This window comes from Phocoena phocoena, chromosome 6 (assembly GCF_963924675.1).
Source record: "Phocoena phocoena chromosome 6, mPhoPho1.1, whole genome shotgun sequence".
NCBI classification, from domain to species: Eukaryota; Metazoa; Chordata; class Mammalia; order Artiodactyla; family Phocoenidae; genus Phocoena; species Phocoena phocoena.
Genome location: NC_089224.1, coordinates 30,070,016 through 30,090,137, shown reverse-complemented (window position 1 = coordinate 30,090,137; position 20,122 = coordinate 30,070,016). Strand labels below are relative to the sequence as shown.

At 47.5% G+C, this 20,122-nt stretch overlaps 1 protein-coding gene across 3 annotated transcripts in view; it reads left to right on the top strand.

Moving 5' to 3' along the window:
• Window positions 1-20,122, top strand: part of DAPK1 (death associated protein kinase 1) — a 206,488-nt gene that overhangs the window by 151,857 nt on the left and 34,509 nt on the right. For all 3 annotated transcript variants that reach the window (XM_065879323.1, XM_065879324.1, XM_065879325.1), the window contains 6 exons: window positions 202-300; window positions 2,120-2,218; window positions 2,842-3,039; window positions 4,380-4,577; window positions 8,496-8,594; window positions 16,301-16,378. In XM_065879323.1, the coding sequence (XP_065735395.1) occupies window positions 202-300; window positions 2,120-2,218; window positions 2,842-3,039; window positions 4,380-4,577; window positions 8,496-8,594; window positions 16,301-16,378 (771 nt within the window). The remainder of the gene's footprint in view (window positions 1-201; window positions 301-2,119; window positions 2,219-2,841; window positions 3,040-4,379; window positions 4,578-8,495; window positions 8,595-16,300; window positions 16,379-20,122) is intronic.

The following is a 20,122-nucleotide window of genomic DNA, read 5'->3' as shown; positions in this document are numbered from 1 at the left end:
TTTCACCCAACTTCCTGGAATGTTAACGTCTTACATAACCTTGGTCCCTTTGTCAAACTGAAAAGTGAAATGGGGTTTTATTCCTCTTGGGAGTTGCTCCTTTGGAGTTTGTCATCACATAGGAAGGGAAATATAGCAACTGAGTGATGTTTGCATTCAGATCCAGTCTGGGAATGTGACTCTGCCTTGGTTTTTGTACAGGGTGGATCCAATGCCATCTACTGGGCCTCTCGGCATGGCCATGTAGATACCTTGAAATTTCTCAATGAGAACAAATGCCCTTTGGATGTTAAAGACAAGGTAAGGCCACTTCTCTTCTTAAGGAAAGTAATAAAAGGCATGCCTTCTACATCATGACCCAAAGAACAAGGATTCAGGACCAAAATCTTCCTACCGAGAATTTAAGTAGAAGTTTCTTTTTGCTGGTGGCTTAGTCTAATATTAAAATCTGGGGGTTTCCCTGGTGGCGCAGTGGTTGAGAGTCCACCTGCCGATGCAGGGGACGCGGGTTCGTGCCCCGGTTCGGGAGGATCCCACATGCCGCAGAGCGGCTGGGCCCGTGAGCCATGGCCGCTGAGCCTGCGTATCCGGAGCCTGTGCTCCGCAATGGGAGAGGCCACAACAGTGAGAGGCCTGCATACCGCAAAAAAAAAATTTTTTTTTAAATAAATAAATAAAATCTGATTTTAGCTGAAATCTGCCAAGTGTTTTCCATGTTATATAAGCAGTGAACTATCTTCCCCATAACATGAAAACTCAAAGTTCAGCCAGAAAGACAACCAGAAAGTGACCTGAGTCCTGGTCCTCTTCTTGACCCGCCATGCGCACATCTCTACCATTCTCTTCCTCTTTGATGTGACTGACTGACGGTGCTGACCTTACGATCACTGGCACTAGAAGAGTTAATGAGACAATGCAAGTAAAGTAAGGCTTTTCGGGTAAAGATGTTATCAAAATGATTGGTTTAGGAAGATACCTTACTTTCACGTACCCATGTTTCATTCAGTCCACACAGAGGCCCTGTGAATTAATTGCAGGGCTGGGACCTGAACTTAAGATTCCTATTTTCTCATCTGTTATGTATTCCATTATGCAACCCCTCTCTGATTCTACTACTAGTAGACTGATTTGTCATGTTCAGTCAGGGCTGCCACATACAGTTGTATGGATTGTGCACTGCACCATATCTAAGGGAGGACATTCACATTAAAGACATACATTTATTATTTTTTTATTTTTCATTATTATTTTTTAAATATTTATTTATTTATATTTGGCTGCATCGGGTCTTTGTTGCAGCACTTGAGATCTTTCGTTGTAGTGCGCGGGCCCTTCGTTGTGGCCCGTGGGCTCTGGAGCACGTGGGCTCTGTAGTTGTGGCTCGCATACTCGGTAGTTGCGGCGTGCAGGCTTAGTTGCCCCTTGGCATGTGGGACCTTAGTTCCCTGACCAGGGATCAAACCTGCATCCCCTGCATTGGAAGGCAGATTCTTAACCACTGGACCACCAGGGAAGTCCCGACATACATTTATTATAACAGTTTTCTGTCGGGTGGCAACAAGTATCTCATTCTGTTATGTTTTTAGATCAGTTTATTCTGACAGTTTCATGGCAGATATAAAAAAAAATCTTAAGGAGGTTGCATCTATTACTAATTCATAGAATGTTATTGTGTGGGCTAATGGTAATGTTTCTTAAAATCTCTGAGAATGTAAGAAATTACATTCTAAACATAGACAAAATGAAATCAGAAACTTGGTAATAAATAAAACCCTGTGTTTAAAGAACTTAATATTAAAAAAGGAATTTTGCGTTTTGAAAAAAAATCACATAGCTGGAAGCGTCAGTATATAATGAAAATCGAGACCAGCTATCACAAAAAAGGGAACGCACTCTGACTTAGGGAGGGAGGGTTATCACACACAGGATGAGCCAGGTGTGTGGATTTAACGCTAGCTACATAGTGGGTGCCCCACCCCAGGGTCCTTGGCCCAGTCACCAAAGGGGCATCTGGCCTGAGAGGGGCAGGTACCACCTCAGGGGAGGAGGTGGAGCCAGGCATGGGTGGGAGTGGGACGGCTCCCAGGGGCCTCTGAATCTTTGGCTGTGTCTTTTGCAGTCTGGAGAGACAGCCCTTCATGTGGCAGCTCGCTATGGCCATGCCGATGTGGTTCAGTTACTGTGCAGCTTTGGCTCAAATCCCAACTTCCAGGACAAGGTGGGTCATGGTACCTGATGTCCTCACTTCTTTCTGCTTTTTGCATGGGTATACAGGCAGCCAGGTGATGTGTCTGGGTCTTACGGAGTTTTATCCAAGTTAGGTTTTCTGCTTAGATTACAGAGGGCAGGGACTCGAACAAAAGCACTAACATTCATTCATCCGTTCATTAATCCTCTGGACAACCCTATAATTCTCATTATGCTATATACATGACAGGAATCTTGAGGCATCAAGATTATTCGAAGAGTTCCTGCTCAGAGAAGTGCTGTCCCATGGTTAGTAGTCTCCAGTGAAGTAAAGGACAGACAGCACTTTTACGAGACAGATGATATAAATCCACCCACGCAGAGGCCCTCTTGTTCAGAAGAGCTGAGCCATGGTTCCAGTGGGCTCTGCAAAGTCAGTTGTCAGTAAAGTGCTGAGAAAGCTGAATTCGAATTAAGGAAAGCCGTCAGACCCATGCCCGTTATTTCACATTAATGTTTTGCTCCAATAGCTACGAGCTCTTTCAATCCGCTGCCTTGAGTTTGCTGCCAGGTTTGGCCAGGACTCTCACCATGCCTGTACTTTCTTCCATAGTCTTGCATTCTCCTCCTCTATGTACTTGTCTCCCTGGCCAGGAAGAAGAAACACCCCTGCACTGTGCCGCCTGGCACGGCTATGACTCTGTGGCCAGAGTCCTTTGTGAAGCCGGCTGCAATGTGAACATTAAGAATCGAGAAGGAGAGACCCCCCTCCTGACAGCCTCCGCCAGGGGCTACCACGACATTGTGGAGTGTCTGGCTGAGCACGGAGCCGACCTTAATGCATCCGACAAGGTGCTTAGTGGGTCAATGTATCCCGCTCGCTGAAAAGTGATCTGGGGGGCTGGAGGGACCACAAGACTTCTCAGTTAGTTTACCTAAAATAACAAACTTGAGTGCAACAAGTTACATTATCCTTTCTCTTCTCCTATCCAAAGATTCTGTGATTCTAGATTCTGTTTAATAATTAATATTCATTTGTGGGGTGTAACAAAATTTATGAATTGGTCAGATGACTCAGGTCTCTATTTTTAGCCTTTTTAGCTTTGCAGCAGGTACAGTGATGATCACAGAGCCCAAGACAAATCCTCATTTAAGACTGAAATTGGCAACACACTATTAATTTGTAGACAGACAAAAAAATAGGTGGTTTATTTACTTCCATCACCAGCTATTTTGTAGAAAAACAATAAACTATTCTTATTTGTTTGGCAATCTCAATTCCAGGCCAGGTTTTCCTTTTTTAATTAAGCAAATTCAGCATAATCTGTTCTTATCGTGAACTCGTACTTACAATGAGGCTGTGATGTTGCTATGTATAGTTAGATCTGGCACACTGTGGTTAATTTAGGAACTGCCACTTGCGGAGTATTTTCTGGGTACAGAGAAGTAGTTCTCAAGTGGGGTGACCTTGCCCCCAGGAGACATTGGTAGTGGCTGGAGACATATTTTGGTCGTCACAGCCAGGGTGGGGCATCTAGAAGATAAAGACCAGGGATGCTGCCGAACAGCCTACAATTCCCAGGACAGGTCCCAAATGTCAGTAGTGCTGACACCGAGCAACCCTAGAACAAGTACATTACAGAGATGCTTCCACACTCCCTCTACCCAGCTCCAACAACCCAACACACTTCTTCACCGGGGGTTCTAGAGCAGGTGAATTCCCGGACTAATGCTCATATACATGACAGCAAGTCGCCTTGCTCTCTCAGGTTCTCCTGGTGTAAAATAAAATAATAAACTTTCTACTTAGGAAGTTAGTAAACATTGCTGAGCAAATGTTTTGAAAAGTGTTTTTCAAATACTTGATAAAAGAGGCCATTGGAGTACCAAACATAACTGAAGTCCTATAAATTCAGAGACAAAAAGGAGTGTGGAGTCTTCCTACCCGAATGTACTGGCCAAGCCTAGGTTAATTAAGCTGACGGTCAGCTTGGTCTGTGATTATTCAGAGTGAGATGTCTGGGGCCTCGCCCCGACCCCACCAGGAGTAAAGTTCACGGTTTTAATCTTCCTTCAGGCTTTTCAGTAATGGTCCCATTGCCAATTAAACCTGGCCCAGTGCAGCTGGAAAGGCAAGCGGGCAGGCCCACATGCCCAAGCAAAAGCGCTCACGGCCCTGGTGTTTGTTGCAGGACGGACACATAGCTCTGCATCTTGCTGTGAGACGATGTCAGATGGAGGTCATCCAGGCTCTCATCAGCCTGGGCTGTTCCGTCGATTTCCAAGACAGGCATGGCAACACCCCCCTCCATGTGGCCTGCAAAGATGGCAACGTGCCGATTGTGGTGGCCCTCTGTGAAGCCAACTGCAATTTGGACCTCTCCAACAAGGTAAAGCTGGAAGGAAGATCCCTGCAGAGTCCGTCTGTGTCTGTCTGTCCACGTGTTTCTGGGTTTGGGCAAGTTTCTCTCTGCATCTTTTCATTGTTCGAAGTCAGTATTGCTTATATGAACCTGTTCCTTTTTATAGGGCTCTCCACTTTAAGTATATTTTACATCTGACTTTTGAATAATTTCCTAGAGTAACAGAAAATTACATTAATAAGTACTTCCTGCTAAGCCTGGCTTACCATTTATGGGCATCGAGAAAGAGAGAGAGAGAGAGAGTGTGTGTGTGTGTGTGTGTGTGTGTGTGCCTGCGTGCACACGCACGCGCGTCCCCTCCTGTAATCAGAGAACATGGTACAAATTGGGGCATCTTCCTGGAGCACTAAGTCTTCAGGAAAACACCTAATGAGTTCTGATGTGATTGAAATTCCTAGGGCCAGATTTCTCCAGTTTCCCCCACTGAGAGTTTTATGGTCAAAAGTTCATAACATCTTTTTTGTGCTTAATAAGTTTGGTAAGACCAAGGGGATACTATCATTTGGTGAATGATAAAGAAATAAAAATCCCCATATGCTGACTCCTAGAAATTAGCTAACACCTTCTCTTTTCCCTGAATACCATCTAGATTTTCATTACCAAATATGATAGGACAGTTGGATATTCACGTGGTTTCAGCCCTGCAACTGTATGAAAGGCAAGCACTATTCTGTTCCGATTAGTTAAAAACAAAGTCCAAGTAGAATTAATTTTTTAATTGCAGGAAATGTTTGTTTATAAATGGTAGACATGATACCAGCAGAATTTTATTATGATTTGTTTGAGGTAAAAAGAATTAATATCTGAAACAACTGGAAAATGATGCTTCTATCAAAAAAAAATAGTCCTCTTGCATATATGTGATTAATTCTAATGGGAATTGAAATTGGTAATCTTCATATTCTGGAAATATGAAAAGACAATATACTAGGTCTTAACCATTAGCTGCTGGTTGCTTTCTTAGTTTATCCTATTCTAACCTTGCCAAGTCAGTTATATAAGTGGCTTAAGGAGGAAACTAAAGGTAATATTAAGCAGCATCAAGACCTAGGCTTTCCTTCCAGGAGTCTTTAAATGAATAAAAAGCAACTTTAGGAACCTCGTGGCACTCATTTGAATACCTTTGACTTGGCCATTGTACACCACGACTTTGTGGGTCTCACACCTTCTTCAGAAGGGTTGGTGTCAGCTTGTTTTCCTGTTCAGTTTTTCGCTGTTTATTTTAGGAAAGATGATGGGGGCTGTAGGGGAGCTTAAAAGATGCACAGAAAAGTAAGAGAAAGGCATTATTTCTCCAGAAAGCACATCTGGCTTTACATGGTCTCACCCCGGTAGCCGGTTGTCAGCGTGGAGGTGGCACAGTGACGGCCCATATCCCACAGGCAGACTGTCACTCCTTTCCCATGGTGTGTCCTGCCTTTTCCTTACCTGGACTCAGTTCCCCCGGAGATAAAAATGTTCATTCAGATCCTACCCCTGTCAGCAGTATGTGACAGGAACTTGTCACTATTTTTGACGCTCGTTGCAGTGAAACAGACATGTCTTTTTCTGCATTCTTCTCATGTGAAAATCCGGAGAGTGGCTATTTACTCGGCCACATCGGGAAATGCAGGAGAGGAGAGGAACTAGATGATGCAGAGTGCACGGCCCTTAGCCCTTTGTTCCTTTCTGGACTGACTCTTCTTATCAGCGAAAGTAGAAAAAGCATGTCGATACACACGTGTGTGTGCACGCACACACACACAGATGCGCACACACATCCAGGAGCCTGCAAGAGAATTCCGTGCCTGCCAAGCATTGATGAATGCCCTTCTGTGGCAACACTGTACCAGGCGCGGGTGGGGAGCAGGGCTAGGCAGGGTATGGACAGCAGGGAATGGTTCTTGCCCTCTGGCTGCTTTTGGACAGACACACAGACATTTCAATGTAACAGCATCTCATATTGCAGTCACTGCTGTGATAGAGGTACAGGTGCTCCAGAAACATGGACATCTGGACATTAAAGAAACCGGGAAAAGCTTTTCAGAGGTGATCATTTTAAATGAGTAGGACTTGGACAGATGAAGAAGAGGGGAAAGCATATTTCAAGAAGAGGAGGGAGGCAGCAAGAAAGAGGCACTGAATCCAGATGGTGAAAGACCTTGAATGTAATGCTAAAGAGTTTGGGTTTTGTTCTGTCAATCATTGGGGGCCATCAAAAGTGTAAACTCTCCTAGTCCATTTTATTCAGCACACGTCTCTTCATTGACCTTCTTTCCTTCTCTGAAACTATGCATCCTGTAACCAAGACTATCTTCCTTACACAGAAAGCCAAACTCTTCATCCAGGTCTTCCAAACCTCCTCCTTTCCTTCGCACTTTAACCCTAGGGTATTTGAAAGCTTCGTATCTGCTTTCTAAATCACTCTAGAAGCTAACAGTAAACAGAACATAAATATGCACATACGTCGCAGCGTTATTTATAATCGCAAGAAGTGGAACCACCTTAAGTGTCCATCCTCAGCAGGCTGGCTAGATGAGTTATGATATAGCCGTATATTGAATATTATTCACGTGTCTGAAAGAATCTAATAGATTTCCTTATAGACATGAAAAATTATTCACAACCAATTGTTAGGTGAAAAAAGCAAGGGACAGAATAGAAGGTGGAGTGTGATTAATGTCTTGGCCTTTCAGATTATTTCTCTCCATTTATGGATTCATAGAGAAAAGCCTGGAAGGTTTGAGTAGGGCTAGTTCTGAGAGGGGAACTTGGGGGAGGGGGAGGGGGAGGGAGACTTCATTTTTCTGCCATATATCCTTCTGTGTTGTTTGGATTTTCTACCTGAGCATGTGTTAACTTTCTAGCAGAAACCTGTATTTGCACGTAAACAGTATAAAGCAGAGATACCCACACTTGCTCAATTCATAACTTCCATAGTGTCTTAGGAATCTTTTTCATGGCTCCCCCGGAGCAAAAGAAATACCTAAAGTTCTGTTTGTTAAGTCGTTCAATCCAAACAACCTAGTATGTATGTCCTAACAACTTAGCAGCTGTGGGAATAAATGATCCACATAAGTTGAAAGAAAACTATTTTTATTTCATTCTTAATTAACCCCAGTTGTATATTAATGGGATGTGTATGCTTGTTGGGCACCTCATAACTCCTCAAACCTTGGACTCAGAGTGGGCACCACCACCGTTATATCCTGTTCTACGTGGATTTTCTCAAGATATTTGCCTCTTATCACAGCAGCGACCAACCCCCTGCTGTGCATACATGATGTCATTGAAAGGAAGGCAGTACCAGCTGCTTTGAGACTTTGAACTACCTGGAGCTGGTAGTTTCCCTGGTTTCTGAACCTGCTGGCTCCATCAAAAATTTTAAATGTTCCTCAGCACCCCATGAATTCACTGTAGTGCCTCCAGATGCCTTGGGTTTGGGAACCCATAGGCATAAAAAATGGTGGGTATGGCCTTGGAATTTCACCTCATTAGAGTGTCTTCAGTGGCTGTGCTCCCATGCCTTTTCCCTTTGCTGTATCTAAATTTGAACTGTGGTGCGGATCTTTCGGGAACTTTGGGGCCCTTGAGCCCTGACTCATGCCTCCTTTCTGCTGGCGCAGCAGGAGACTTAATTTAGTTATCTTATGATAAGCCTCCCACTCTTCCATCCTTTTAAGTTTTATTTTAAAGTTACTCTTTTAACTGAGAAATACTTGAAAATGTTTTGCTTGGCTTGCCTCCCCAAGGAGATGGCAAGTTTCTGGAGAAGGGAGACCTTGCCTCCTATTTCTTCTTGGAGGATCCCAGATCCCCCAATGATGGCCCTGTGAGGTCACTCCATAAATGTTATCCTCAGCAGCAGCCGTGAGGACTCTCCTGGGTCTTTCTTGTCTCTTCCAGTATGGACGGACGCCTCTGCACCTTGCAGCCAACAACGGGATTCTGGACGTGGTCCGCTACCTCTGTCTGACAGGCGCCAACGTGGAGGCGCTGACTTCGGTGAGTAGCCCTCTGGCAGGAGAAAGCAATGGCAAACCCCTCAGGCCTCGAGGGCACAACGGGAAAGGTATTGCTTGGCAACTGCACTCCAGAGCAGACAGGCTGCCGTTAAGCTTCAGCTCCTCCGCTGCAGTTACGTAAACATTTGCCCACACAAACCCGGGGTTAGAGCCTGAGAATGCCTCATCCTCTTCTTCCACCAGGTCTGCACTGCCAGGAACAACTGCTGTTTCCCACTGGCCTTTTCGTTTCCTGTGTTACACAACAGGCCTTTGTGTTTTCCATTAGGTTGTGTGTTTATCTTTTCTAAAAGTGCCCCCTCCTTCCAAGGAGGGAGGAGGAAGGCCCCCCAGCGTTGGGAGAACAGGTGACAAGAGCTGTTCTCTCTTTTTTAAAAAAAGTCCGGCTTTGCTCTTAGGCCCACAACATATTTTAAAATGAGATTTCTTTAAATCTCATTTCTTTAAATGTCTCACTCCCGACATTCCCTGTTCCAGACCTGGTACCTCCCTGCAGAAGAAACCCTTTGTTTCACATTTCAAGAAATACCAAAGAGGAAAAATATGTCCGCTAAGAGATAAGGTTGCTGTTTTTACCGCTGCGGTGAAACATTATCATTTGAGTTGTCTCTGGCCCAACAGTGGATTGAGTCTCCATTTGCTCATGTGGGTGATTCCTAAAACTCACTAGAACTTCGCTGACATAAAGTGTTTCTCTAAGGAGACCCATTGGAGTCTTGAAATATGGTGGCCAACCTTGGGAAAATCAGGGCTCTGAGGCTGGAGAGTCATACAGGGATTGGCAAACTATGGACCACAGGCCAAATTCAGCCTGCTGCCTGCTTCTTTTAATAAAGTTTACTGGGACACAGCCACGCCCATTGTTTACACATTGTCTGTGCCCATTTTCCCTCTGCAAGGGCAGACGAGCAATTGCAACAGAGACCCTATAGTCCTCAGAGCCCCAAATATCTGCTACCTGGCCCTTGACAGAAAATGGGTACTGGCTCTTGGCCTAGGACATTGCCTCCCTGACTGCGCTAATGTGACAGGGATGTGATTCCCTCCCCACAAGCAGTGGGTCTGTTCTCAGCAGTGTTGAGCCCCGAGCTGGGCTCTTCTGCAGGCCCAGTGCTTACCAGCGCTCTACCTGGGATTGTCCCTTCTTAGGGCACCTCCTTGTCCATCACAAACCCACCTACCGCCGTGCAATGACCTGATGAGCCATTATCAAACCCTGACCATCCATGCCTTGGCACTCGGTCTAGCTACTCCACGATAGAGCATTGACGTACATTTTGATGGGGAGAAGTACTTTTTTGTTACAGATGTTGCCTCATAAAAAATAAACTGTCAGGCTTCCCTGGTGGCGCAGTGGTTGAGAGTCCGCCTGCCGCTGCAGGGGACACGGGTTCGTGTCCCGGTCCGGGAAGACCCCCACATGCCACAGAGCGGCTGGGCCCGTGAGCCATGGCCGCTGGGCCTGCGCATCCGGAGCCTGTGCTCCGCAACGGGAGAGGCCACAACAGTGAGAGGCCCGCGTACTGCAAAAAAAAAAAAAAAAAAAAATGTAAACTGTCGAGGACGGCTGTGAAGATGCCAGCAGCTGCTCCTGCCTACCCGGCAGTGTGGGCCGGGACCTCTGAAATGCGTGACCTTCAGCCTCTGCTGGGTCCTTGGGCTGCCCCCTGACCACTGTGAGCCCGCAGTCATCTCCCCTTGCCTTTGGCCTCCCCACAAGAGGCCCTCGGGGGTAACTCTGCTCCCCACCCTTCCCAGCTCACTGCAGGCGCTTCTCCCTGGTCCCTACGAGTCCACCACGGGGCCTCAGTCATCTGTTCATTCAGCAGATACGGAGCATACACTGCGCACCAGGCACAGAGCAGCGAACACAGAGTCAGGCAAGCTGCTCCTCCCTCGGGAAGCTTCTAGTCTAGCGGGAGAGAGTCAGACCCAAGGGTCACAGCAGTAAGTATACAGCTACCGGATGGGACCCGTGAGAATTAAGAGCCAGAGTCCCCAGGGACGTTTCCAGGAGTGTCAGGACCACTCCTTAGAGAGAGTGGAGAGAGAAGGAAGGGCCCAGGCCGGCGGAGCTGGAAGGACAGTGAGCTGGAGTGCAGCCCGGACTGGCCCGGCCAAGGTGGGGCTTGGTGGGGCTGGATGTGCATGGCCCCCCAGCGGGCATGGTGGAGACGGGGGTCTCCTAGGGCGGGGAAGCCACGTGGGCTCCACGCAGGGTGCGGGTCATCACAGAGGCGCCGTGCTGAGGCCGGCTCCATGGAAGGACAGCTTGCTGCCTGTGTCGTACTAGACTTTGTAGTAGCCGCATCTGACAAGGAAAAAGAAACAGAGGAAATTAATTTCACTGATATATTTTAATATGTTAAAAGTAACATATAAAGTAATGTATTTTGCCCAATAACATGCAAAATATTATCATTTTGACTTGTAATCAGTATTTATAAATTATTGAGATACTTCCAGTTCTTTGATTGAAGTCTTGGAAATCTGGGTACGTTTTATACCCACAGCACATCTTAGCTCGGCCACGTTTCCAGCCCCGCAGAGCCGCGTGTGGGCTGGGCTGCCGCCTTATTGGACAGCACAGCCCAGCCCTCTTCGTGAGCCAGCTTTTCCCCTCTGCCTGACCGCAGGGTTCTTCCCGTCGGGCACCACCTCCCTTGACCCTACAGCGCCTCTAGCTGTTACCCTCCCTCTCCCAGTCTGTTCTCAGCCGGGATAACTGAGAAGAGTCTTCTGAAGGTCCAGTCCTCTTTTCCCTTCCCTCCTACCTCTCCTCCGCCCGCCACAGTCTGTCCTCGACTCCCGGAATTCCCTCGACTCTGCAGAAGCCCCAGTCACCTCGCCTTCAAAATTTTTTTATTGTAAAATAAAACACATTTTTTTTAAGGAAAGGACATGAGCAAAAGTAAAACTTGGTGGATTTGACAAACACCTTTGTAACCCCACTAAGGTCAAGAGGTAGAATTTTCGAGGCCACCCCAGAAACCCCCGGTGGCCTGTCCCAGCCGCAGCCCACCCCGCCCCTGCCCCCAGTGGAAGCCCCACTTTGACTTTTGTTGTACTATAATCACTTCCTTCCTTACCTTTCTTTGTTGTCTTTCTCACCTGAGTGCCAGCAGTTATGTCTAGTTATCTCTCCAGGACACGGCACTTCCTAAACACTCTCTCCGGCCTTGGATAAGAAAATCCTACTTGCCCCTGCTTCCCCTCCCATCTCTGCTGCCCTCCTCCAGCTCCAAGGCTTCTTGCTGCTGTTCCACGCCCCCTGGCCGGCTGCCCTCCCGCTCTCTGCCCCCTGCTCCTCTCACCAGCCCCAGGGCTGCAGCTGCACTTAGGAACTCAGGCCCACGTCCGGGTCTCCGGCCCCACTTGTTCCCTGAGCACTGCGCTGGGACCCAGCCTGGTGAACACCACCTGTGGAAGGCCCCCCGCCTCCACGCTGCATCCTCTCCCTCAGTGTCTGCCCTTTGCAAAAGCCTTCTGCGTACATCCAATCGTCCGGTCCAGGAAATGTGGATGCTCTCTTCCCTGGCATCACGCTGGTGGCCACATCCTTGATTCTTCTCGAACTCACAGCTCTTCGTCCTCTGCCTCCACTTGGTTAAAATCTCACTGTGTATTTCCCCCAGGACCAGCTCTGCCTCGGAACTGGTCCCTCACCAGTAGCCTCATGGCCCTCCTGACAGTTCTGACCCAGCACCACATTTATCATTCTGGAAAAGCCAGTCTGCAGTGGGTTCCAGTTGCAAATCATCCCGGGGCTCCGTTGCCCTCAGGATGTGCCCTCCGTGGCCTGGTCCCTGCCCACTGCCCACCTCACCCTTCACCTTGCACCCCCTTGGCTATACCAAACTGAGTGGGACTATTTGCAGGTCCTGGGACCTCGCTCATTCCCACCTCATCCAGTTGGTACACGCTGTTCCTTCCCTCTGGAACCTCCTCCGTTTCCAGCCCCACCCCTTGCACATAGTGCCCCCACGTACACACACATACCCCTGCCATGAGGCAATAAGACGTGCTTCTGCCTTCACAGGGAGAGCCTTTCAGTGCCTAGGAGGCACCCAGGCACATAGTAGTGCGTGATGTTGGCATCAGGAAGACTCCGGAACACTAACTCCTTGTCATCTTCCAGTATTCCACTGGAGCCCCAGGATGCCTCCTCTTTCCCAGTCCCCTTCAGTGGGTATGATTTGCCCCCTATCTTGCTCTGTTGGAATTGACCGCTGATTCTCCCATGAGGCTGTGAGCCCTTGGCCGTGATCACGTGTAACTTGTCCTGGTCTCCTAACTGGTGTCCCTGCTCCCATCCTGCCCTGTCCAGTCTGTTCCTCACACAGCAGCCTGCCTGACCCTGTGCAGACATACGTCAGATCATGTCCCTCATCTGTTCTGACCTTCCTTCAGCGTAAAAGTCCTTGTGATGGGGACGTCCCTGAAGACCCGCATTGCCTCCCTGTTGCCACCTCTTCCTCCTCCTCCCCTTGCTCTGCCTGCACCAGTCACACGAGCTTCCTTCATATTCTTCAAACATGAGAGTCATCCTGCTGCCTCAGGGCCTTTGCACTTGCTGTTCTTTGCAAGACTTCCTCAGGTATCCAAATGTCTTGTTCACTCACCTCCTTCAGGTTGTGACTCAAATATAACCTTCTCGGGCTTCCCTGGTGGCACAGTGGTTGAGAGTCCGCCTGCTGATGCAGGGGACACGGGTTCATGCTCCGGTCCGGGAAGATCCCACATGCCGCGGAGCGGCCGGGCCCGTGAGCCATGGCCGCTGAGCCTGCACGTCCGGAGCCTGTGCTCCGCAACGGAGAGGCCACAACAGTGAGAGGCCCGCGTACCGCCTAAAAAAAAATATATATATATATATATATATATATATATATATATATATATATATATATATATATAAAATCTTTTCAGTGAGACCTCCCAGACCACTGTGTGTGACAAGCAGGGCAGTGAGTGCTAGGATCGCTCGTGGGCCAGCTGCAGACCCGGCACCTTGCTCAGGGGTGCATGGTAGCACAGGGCCAGAATGAAGAGATACAGCTCCTACCCTTTTCCCTCTTGGACAGAAAGTCAGGGAGTTTGGGGACACTCTCAGCTCTTTTTTTTTTTTTCTTTGATGATTACTGCTGCTTGCTTTTTCTGCACCTGGTACTTTGTTGGTTCTTTCCATTTGGTTTTCTCTAATCTGCTCAAGAACCTATGCAGTCAAGGTGTCATTTCTCATGCCGTAGATGAAGAAACCCAGGCTTCGGGAGGCCGAGTGACTGACCACACAGCTGGGGAGGGGCAGAATCCGGACTTAAACCTGGGTCCTTCTCACTCCAAAGTTGAAACTCTTTCCACTACACTGGTAGACATTGCTTTTGGAAGCCCAAACAGTGTCCTTTAGAGCAACATGTTTTGCAAACTGTGAAGTGCTGTGCAAACGTAAGGAATTGTAATTGATGGCTGTTTTCCTGACATTTGAGAGACTTAACAGTGGAGAGTAACTTGGCCAGTGAACATCCTCTGTCTGTGTGCTATGCAGATCTGAGGTCTTCAAGAGAAATTCATGGCCAGTCACACCAGAGGACAGAAAATTTAAGTCAAAGCTCAGATTGCTTCCAACTAAGGCAACGGTCCCAAAGCTTCACTGCACAATGGAATCACCTGGGAGGGCTTTCGAACCCTAATGTCCAGATCGCAGCCCAGAGAGGCAGAAGCAGAGCATACGGGTGGGAGCCCGGCAGCAGGAGTTCTTAAAGACCCTGGTGATTCCAATGTGCTGTGAGATTTGGGAACTAAGGCCTGTTCTTACCATGTCAGGAAGGATCTAGACAGTTTGGCATGCATCCCTGGTTTGGATGTGGTGTCTGACAAATTACCTAATTCACCCCAAAGCAAACTAGAAGCTTTCGTCTGCCCGTTGGAGCCATTTCAGGACTTGGGGGGCGGGCAGAGAGAGGCGGGTGGCATGACTGTAAAGCACGCCTCCTCCGGAGTGCCCACCTGAGCTTCGACCACAGCCTACGGCTATGGTTCTCAGCTGGGCAGCTTCACCCCCCAGGGGACGTTTGGCAATGTCCAGAAACACGGGGTTGTCACAGCTGGTGGAAGAGGGATGCTACTGGTGTCTAGTGATGGAGGCCAAGGTGCTGCTAGCCATCCCACAGCGCACGGGACAGCCTTCCACAGCAGAAAATCGGCCTGGCCACAATGTCAGTAGTGCCGAGGCTGAGAAAAGCTGATCTGACGGCAGGGATTGTGACCTGGGTTGAGAGATTGGCAGGTGTGCTGTCAGTCAGATCCGGGCATTCCCCCAGCCTCCTCGGGGAAGAGAACTTTAACTGTCACTGGTGAACACTGAGAGATGGGCCAAAGGCCCCCTAGTCTTCTTATTTAAAAAAATACTGCTTTTATTTCTTTTGAAGTTGCCTCCCATCTTTTCTACTTTTAAATTTGTAATAGGGCTTCCCTGGTGGCACAGTGGTTGGGAGTCTGCCTGCCGATGAGGGGGACGTGGGTTCGTGCCCCGGTCCGGGAAGATCCCACATGCCGTGGAGCGGCTGGGCCCGTGAGCCATGGCCGCTGAGCCTGCACCTCCAGAGCTGTGCTCCGCGGCGGCAGAGGCCGCGGGAGTGAGGGGCCCGCGTACCGCAAAAAAAAAAAAAAAAAAAATGTGTAATAATTCCTAAAACTGCAGCAGAAAGATCCCTCAGCCTCCGTTCCCTCCTTGGTAGTGCGTGAACAGCCGGCGTTCCTGCCTCCCTGGAGTGGCTGTGAGGTTACTGCACACGACGCACTGAGATTATTAAGAGGCGCTCAATAAATGTTAGCCATCATCGTGCATGTTCACGGCCTGGAAACAGAAAGGAATTCGTTCAGTGTGAAACTGCAGCCCTGTGAAAATTCTCTAATTAAAAAGCAAACACCAAAGTGCTGTGGACCCTTATTCCCTCCTTTTATGTTCACCGAAAATCTTCAGATAAAAATTGTAAAACTCAGCCTTTCCTTTGAAATGCACAGTAATTAACAGTAACTAGCTTGATATGAGTGCTACAGATTGTCTATGGAAGGATTTTTTTTTTTTTTTTTTTTTTTGCGGTACGCGGGCCTCTCACTGTTGTGGCCTCTCCCCTCGCGGAGCACAGGCTCCGGACGCGCAGGCTCTGCGGCCATGGCTCACGGGCCCAGCCGCTCCGCGGCATGTGGGATCTTCCCGGACCGGGGCACGAACCCGTGTCCCCTGCATCGGCAGGCGGAGTCTCAAGCACTGCGCCACCAGGGAAGCCCTATGGAAGGATTTTAAGACGTTAGCTTCCACTAACTAGAATTCGCCAGCAAATGGCAGTCTTTATCGTTGGCCTAACTGAAGAGAGGAGGCTCAGGACACAGGGTAATCTGCCCGCTAACGAGGTGCCCGGTTTGATTAAAGCCTGTGGGCCTGAGACTTCTCGCCATTGGACCTCAAAGCACCGATGAACGTTTTTTTCTACCTCTTATCTTCCTTTTTTGGACAATAAGTGAAATAAGGATTCCACAGAAAGGGAAATAATCCAGGACATGGTCTTTTGTTCACCTTATTTGCTTCTGATGCCTGTTACACTGTTTCTGCCTCAGATGGCAGTACTGGTATATGGAACACACAGCTCTCTGTCGTGAAGGAAAATACTAATCGTTTTTCTCCAACAGGATGGAAAGACAGCAGAAGATCTTGCTAAATCGGAACAGCATGAACAGGTAGCAGGTCTCCTCACAAGACTCCGAAAGGTGAGAAATTGTGGTCTGAAGTGCTGTGTTTTTATGTGAAAGATTCTGTTTTTTCCCTTGTAAACTATGAGGATGAACAAAAGAGGCTTTGGACACACAAGTGGTACCAAAAGGCACTGGTCCTGTGCTGTGGTTTGCATATCGATTTGCATGAACACATTGGCTACCTCTCTGATTTCTTCTTCTGTATCGAGACTTGGAAATCATTGGCCTCTTTGCAGTCGCTATGCCTGGCTTCCCTCCTTCTACCCGCTTTGTAATACCTGCCCTCTCCCCACCGTGAAGTAGAGGGGAAATGAGAAAGCTGACTCTGCTTCTTTCTTTCTTAATGTTTCGAGCTCCAAGATATCACTTGTGCTCCAGTTTATCAAACGTTGTTGCTCTAAGGTTTGAGGAAGCATGACAAAAATAAGTAAATGCAGGTGTAACTTTCCAGCCCACATCATAGCAGTATGTACTGAGAGACTTCAAAATAGTCACACCCTTTAAGCTAGGGATTCTATGTCTGTGACTCTATCCTGAAGAAATGGAAGACACGCAGAGACAAAAAGTTCTATGCACAAAGATGTCCATTGCAGTATTATTTATAATACCGTAATAAAAATCGGAAACATTGAATGACCAACAATGAAGTCTAGTAAATTGACAGACAGCTATAAAAGAGAGTGGTTTGGGGCCGTTAAAATGTTTTTGAAGAGGTTTTAGTAATAGGAGTTTATTGCTTAGGATATTCCTGGGCTTCAAAGCAGAAGATAAATTATGTGCACATTGTAATCTCAACTATATCTTTTTAAAATGCATGGAAAGAACAGGGTAACAGTGGTGTCTTTGGATTTTGCTTTTTTAATTAACACTCTTCTTTAAACATTACTGTATTTTTTCCAAATTTCCTATAATAATCATGTAATAACTTTTCAAAAAACAAACTTTATAGAAATAAAAAAATTACTCAGTTAAGTGCTCATTGAAAAGGTATTGTCCAGAATAAACTTGGGGTATCCTACAAAGATCCTGCCATATAAATTGAAAAGTGCCCGGGGGAGGGATTATAATGTCTTATAATCACAGTAAATTTCACAGCTACTGAAAGTTTGAATTTTCATAGTGGTCCCCTGGTCTCCTGGTCCTGGTTGAGGGGGGAGTGAGAAGGGACACATACACGTAGGTTGGAATGATTTCTTCCCCAGCGCTTGGAGTTGACCTGGGGAAGATAATTCATTTTCACACCTTTGTGCTTTGGATCCTGTGAACTGATAAACACTGAGATCCCCCAGGCCACTGCAGGGGTTCAGTCCCCCCTTTGATCTAGAGGTTCTAGAAAGAGATCCCTCCTTATTCACACGTTCTTACAGGAAAGACTTAAATTGACTCTGGGCTTCGAATTCCCCTACTCTGTACCACCACAGACTGTCTCATTGTGAGAGAGAATTTGAACTAGAAAAACAAGGGAAAACTTTTTGTTTACAGGCAAAACAAGGGGGGTGCAGGGGAGCCTATGAGTCTGTCAGCAAATCAATAATGAACTTTCACATAAAATCTCCTAATCTTAAAATTCACTTTATTTGAAGCTATATTCAGCCAGATGAAACACAACCTCAGGCCACCGGTTTGCAACCTCTGACTTTTGCTGGATTTTATAGTAGGGAGCCCCACATTTGTGTGTGTGTGGAGTTTTACGTTCATAGACAAAGTGTCACAATATAAGAGCTGTTTTAAATTGATTCCCCGTTATAGTATTCATCCATAGAGGAAAGAAACTGAAACAAAATCTGGTCCACGGGCTGGATGAGCACACATTTTTACAGTTAATTATTTAGCCTCTAGTACGGACCACTGGTAGAAAGAAACACTTTATTAGGCTTCACACCTTAGCAGGTCTATAAACATGCTGAGTCAGGTATTCTCAGGTTTCCCACATTCCACAGACGGGGATTTTAACCCACCTGCCACTCCCGGCGCCATGGTCCCGATCGGAGCCCCAGCATTGTCCTCGTGGGTGTTTTGTGGGCTCAGCTGGCACACGGGGAGCCCCCTCACAAGTGTAGCACTCTGGACAATCCCATTGCCACATACTTTCCTGGAGTGCTGTTCACCATCTCAGAAACTCTTGTTATACAGCAGTGACCGCAGGGGAAGGTACAGTCTATTCACCTTTAAGCAAAAATCAGCTGCAAACCACGATCTCCAGTGGTCTGAGGGTCACCCTTGGCCGAGGGACGAGGCTTCTCCTTGGACTGTGCTGTGTTTTACTGCCCATCTACCCCTTAGGAAGATCCTTCCTTTTATTTAAAGACAGATTGCTACGCTGGGTGCCAACCCAGATGTCTATTACGGCAGATTGGAAACAACGGATAAATGCCCAGAAAAAAAGACGGGAAGGAGAGTACCTAACACGATAGCTGAGGTTGGGTGGATTGGATGGGTGTAATATGTTTCGACTGCTTTTATAATTAGGAACATATATAGGAGGTGCACCTCCATGCATCTCAGGGAAGGGTGGCTGTTTCCAGACCAGAATTTTGAATTCCGGGTGGCGTGGATTCTTGCCTGGTCCCAGTTTGGCTTTCCCTTTATTTTTTTTCTTCCATTAATTTGCACTTCGTTTTTTTGGTGTCTAGATTTCTTTTTAAGAGGAAATATTACAACCTTTAGTATTTTACCATTATCCTGTGGTTTTTGTAAGGAGACAAAGAAAGTCATTTCAATGCCTGTGAATATAGTACGTCATCCCTGTTAGAGCCCACAACCTACGTAAAAGTTCACCTCTCATCTTTGCTTTGAGGGGCAAAATATGGGGTAAAGGCTGAGAGCACAGATTCAGGAGTCCCCACTCTGCCACCTAGCTGGATGAACTAGCCACCAGTTTAACAGCCCCGGGCCTCACTTTCCCTGTTTGTTAAATGGGCTGAATATAGTGCTATTCACGGGATGGTGATGAGGGTCATGGGTGATGTAAATGATGTCCTTAGAGCATTGCCTGCACACAGTAAGCACCATGTCTTTGCCACAGTCGGCCTCCTTGCTTGCATCCTGTGGACCACTCTCTGAGTCCCGGGGAAACATGGAGGTTTCCGTGGAGGCTCCTCTTGTGACCCACCCCCCACCCCCCCAGGAGCAGATGTTGGGGCGTCAGCAATGGCAAATGTGGCAGGGTACGCTTGAGAGTCACTTTTAGGAACAGCCACCATTTACTCCTCGGTATGTGTAGCAGCACAGTAACTTTACATCCCTGGGATGGGGATGTTCCTGCAGGAAACCTGGACTCCACAAGATTAAGCAACATACTAATTAGTGCAGAGCAGAGGTCCAGACCAAAACAGAAATATCTGCTTTCAGGGCTGGATCAGGGGCTCGGGGCTTCTTCGGTGCTGATTCCTCACCAGCCAGGGATGGTCCTTTCCCCCAGTGAGCTCACGTGCTTTGTGGCAGGCATGGGTCGCCTTCCGCGGGGTCACCCAGAGCCCCATTGCCTTCAGCGGAGTTTTCCCCGGCTCTGTGTTCAGCGAGACGTGCGTTTTCGCTTGCCTTTGTCATTCCCTCAGATGGCTCTAGACCTCAGCTTTCTGAGTCGCCAGAAAGGGAGGAGTTGGCTGCCAAGCATTTCTAACCACCCTCTATCTTTTTTTTTTTTTTTAAATAAATCCCCAAATAAATAACTGCTTGGGATTTGGGGACACCCAGCACTGGAACCTGATTCTTGAAAATGATCGCGATATCCCAGTGCATCCCTGGAGAATGCATCGC